Below are 3,497 nucleotides of genomic sequence, written 5' to 3'. Positions count from 1 at the left end.
GGCTAATGTCATCATTAATTCTGAGCCTGTTTCTGTTTAAAATATCAACATCATCAGCGCTTTTTCCTTAACTGGATGATGCAGTATGTATTCAAAATCATCGCACACGCGTTCACTGAGCGAGTACTTTGCTCTATAAAAGAATTGTGTGTGTTTAAAAAATAGAAAGAAAAAAGAATAGCATACGTATTTACCATCAGATGTTTTAAGTCGTTATGCTGTTACAAATACCAAACCTATGCTCGACACGCACGGGCCAAAATAGAGCAACATAAATATCACGACTATACTATTACATTATTTTATCAAAAATAGGGGTTCATCAAAATAGGAGTAGCCTAGTCGTGGACAAAAACTACTTTCTCGGTTTTCGGAGTAAGCCCTACAGTACCTGTTGAAACGATTTCTGATGCTGGTAAACCCTGCTTGGAGTTGGCGACAGCAATCACGGTTACGTTCACTATTTGTAATGGGTTTAAACAAGAGCATTCTATACTGGCCGAACCAACAACCGCGTCTATGACTGATGAAGCTGGAACTCCACTTGAACAATTAACAACGAATTTTGAAGCGAAACCAGTTCTCATTTCCCATGCGACAGATATCGAATCCAATGAAGATGTGCGATTTGTGAACGTCACAACGTCCGGGTCTAATAATGATGATGATGATGATAATAATAATAACAATAATAATAATAATAATAATAATAATAATAATAATAATAATAATAATAATAATAATAATCATAATAATATTAATAATAGATGGATTTATATAGCGCAAATAAACGAGGTCTCTATGTGCTCAGAATACGGTAGAATATAACGGGATGCATAGCACAAAACTACTCAGAAAAAGGTGTACGGTCTGTTTTCCCCCTAACAATTTATCCCCAGGTCCAGGGTGATTTGGCAAGAGCGACATTTGCTAGAGTACGTCTATGGCCCATTCCACCGTTTATAGAATTAGATCTCCTGCAGACTGTCAAATTTCCTATGGACGTTACATACAGTGGAGAAGGGCAAATTTACCGACGGGCCGAAAGTACTGTGTCACCGGTTCAAAAGCTGTTGTTAACCTGTTGAAATAGATATCAACGCAGTACTACAGAACAGTTACCATTCAGTGCTTCAACACCCAAATTCGCACTACTAGATAAGAAATAATGTGAGATGTGAGGGCCGATGTCACATATGGATTTCACTCCACAAAATTAGAGTGATTTGTCCGGGGGAAATTTGCTATGTGATCGCCCTTTTCGTCTTTTAACGAATTCGCTAGGAGAGCGAATATACGGTTTACTATGAATGTTACAATACAGAGGGATGGCGGAGGTATACAACGGTGGGCGGGAATCAGTGATACCGACCCAAAATCTCAATTTGAAAGAAAGTAATGAGAGTTACTGAAATATTATAATATCAAAGCGTACAAGACAGCAATATCATTAAAATAAAATATATCTAAAAATAGCAAATATCCATTACTTTTATTATCATTTTAAGGGCTTGAGCAGGAGCCTCATTCATCACCACCATGTTATTAAATTTTAAATATAGAAGGTTTTACCTAACTGTATGTTGAGACTTGCAGGCATTCCATACTCAGAATCCGTTACAGAATTGACAGTAATGATGACTGTTGAGCCTGGTACAAGGTCATGGCATATGGCTGCTCCGTGAGTGCCATTCTTGTCTAGTAGAGCAACCGATCCTTCTGAGCAACTCACGTTAAAATCGTCTGCAATTTCGTCTAGAGGAAGTGACCATGAGGCGATTCCAGCAGTCATATTTGTAAATTGCTCCTTTAATGTTGCCGGGCTTGTTTCTAATTTACAATGGAACAAAGAAAAGTGTAGGCCTATCATAATTTGAATTTTGAAGTTTCAGAATTGTTTTTTTATTTGAGTCGCGTGTGGACTCACAGTCGGCTAAACTGGTGGTAGCCACTGTGTGTACTCTTAACCGTAAAGATTCTTCACATATTTGGTCTCTGGTTGTTATAAACATGTCGGAAAAGAGGATTGTTTCCCATGAACTGCCAAATTCATCATCAAAAGCACCCCCTGAAACAAGCAAGTCTTAGAGGGAGTTACCCTTGGTCTGTTCACACCAAAATTACTCTATCCTATATGTGGCACATGACCGCCTTCATGCGAGACGTGGCTTCACCTCTGCAATGTCGTAACGCTGGCGCCGGGCCCCTGTGGCTTTAAGAGGCTGGGGCCATTTTAGGTCCGGATCGCTAATTCTGTTGTGGAATTTTATATGTCCTCGTTTTTAAATCATGATTGTCAATGTATTCTAATTATGTTTTTAACGACGAAATTAATGATATGATGTTAGTGGTGGATCCATAAATTGGAAATAGAGGGGGATGAAGTAAGGATTTTCTCACATGTCTATACCACCTCAGCCACACCATGGTTGGGGCTGAGGTAAGAAAATGTTTGATTATGACACCTCTTGATGGACGGAAATGACACTCAGACTTAAAAAAAATTAAATATATTATTTTCTTTTTATCTCCATATTTTATATTTAGGGGGTCCAGACGACCTGGCCCTTTTTAATCCATCACTGGATATAATATAATGTACAACATCGATGTCAAAGGCACATTATATACTGTTATCAACAAGCTCTTTTGGTTCAGGGTGCTAGATCGAGGACCGCCGAACAAGAGCGCCTAAGCATTACGCCACTGCACTTCTGAAAGTGGTTTGTTAGAGGAGTGTGGAACCATTTGTAACGAAACAGCCGATTTATTATTGTTTTAATGAATGATTTAGAGTAATTAAAAAGACGCATCCTACATGCTAATTATAATGGTTACACGGGCAGGCAAAGATTTTTCCTCTTGTGAAAGTCCTCGATGTGAAGCTTTTTTTGCACTATGAGCTCAACGTGTACAGTATCCTCCTCCTTATCATCACGATCATTATAATCAGCATTACTGTACCATCATTATATTGAAGTTATGTAAACATGAGATTTCTTACTTGTTGTTATGGTCACCGAGGCGGTAGCTAAAATTTCAAGATACGACGCAGATACGTTGACTGTCACATTATTGCTTGGTCGGGTTCCATTACAAAAAACAACCACAATTTCAGAATCCACAACATCAATGTTTGGAGATGGATTACCCTCTGAACACGTGGTGGTAATCTGGTTGACACGCCCTGCTGTCACAATAACTCTCACTGATACTGAAGAGCTTGAAACATCCTCTTTTTCCAGTTCAATTTCAACTGCATAAAATAAAGATCTTTCAGTTGTGGCTAGATACACAATACAGGCCCGTAGCCAGGGGGGGTTTTCATGGTTCGGGCGAACCCCCCTTTTCTAGCGAACCCCCCTGTTTTCTAGCGAACCCCCTAGAATTTTTGAATGAGTCCCACTCGGACGGAATGTCTGTTTTTAACTTACCCAGCATTAAATCAAAATTTAGCACGTAATTCATTATTTGGTCACCCGTTTTTAAATTGTAGC

The 3,497-nt window shown here is 38.9% G+C and overlaps 1 protein-coding gene across 1 annotated transcript in view; it reads right to left on the bottom strand.

The window, feature by feature from the left end:
* Nucleotides 1–3,497, bottom strand: part of LOC117124253 — an 18,672-nt gene extending 15,175 nt beyond the window's left edge. Inside the window, exons 1-4 of the mRNA XM_033270409.1 lie at nt 3,435–3,497; nt 3,005–3,256; nt 1,573–1,830; nt 360–652 (exon numbers count right to left, since the gene is read on the bottom strand). Coding sequence (XP_033126300.1) covers nt 360–652; nt 1,573–1,830; nt 3,005–3,256; nt 3,435–3,468 — 837 coding nt within the window. The 5' untranslated portion in view covers nt 3,469–3,497. The remainder of the gene's footprint in view (nt 1–359; nt 653–1,572; nt 1,831–3,004; nt 3,257–3,434) is intronic.

Source organism: Anneissia japonica, unplaced genomic scaffold (assembly GCF_011630105.1).
Source record: "Anneissia japonica isolate Jap-2015-1 unplaced genomic scaffold, ASM1163010v1 scaffold287716_len795978_cov209, whole genome shotgun sequence".
Classification (NCBI taxonomy): domain Eukaryota; kingdom Metazoa; phylum Echinodermata; class Crinoidea; order Comatulida; family Comatulidae; genus Anneissia; species Anneissia japonica.
Note: the sequence above shows the minus strand (reverse complement) of the source record. Positions and strands in the feature narration are given on the sequence as shown.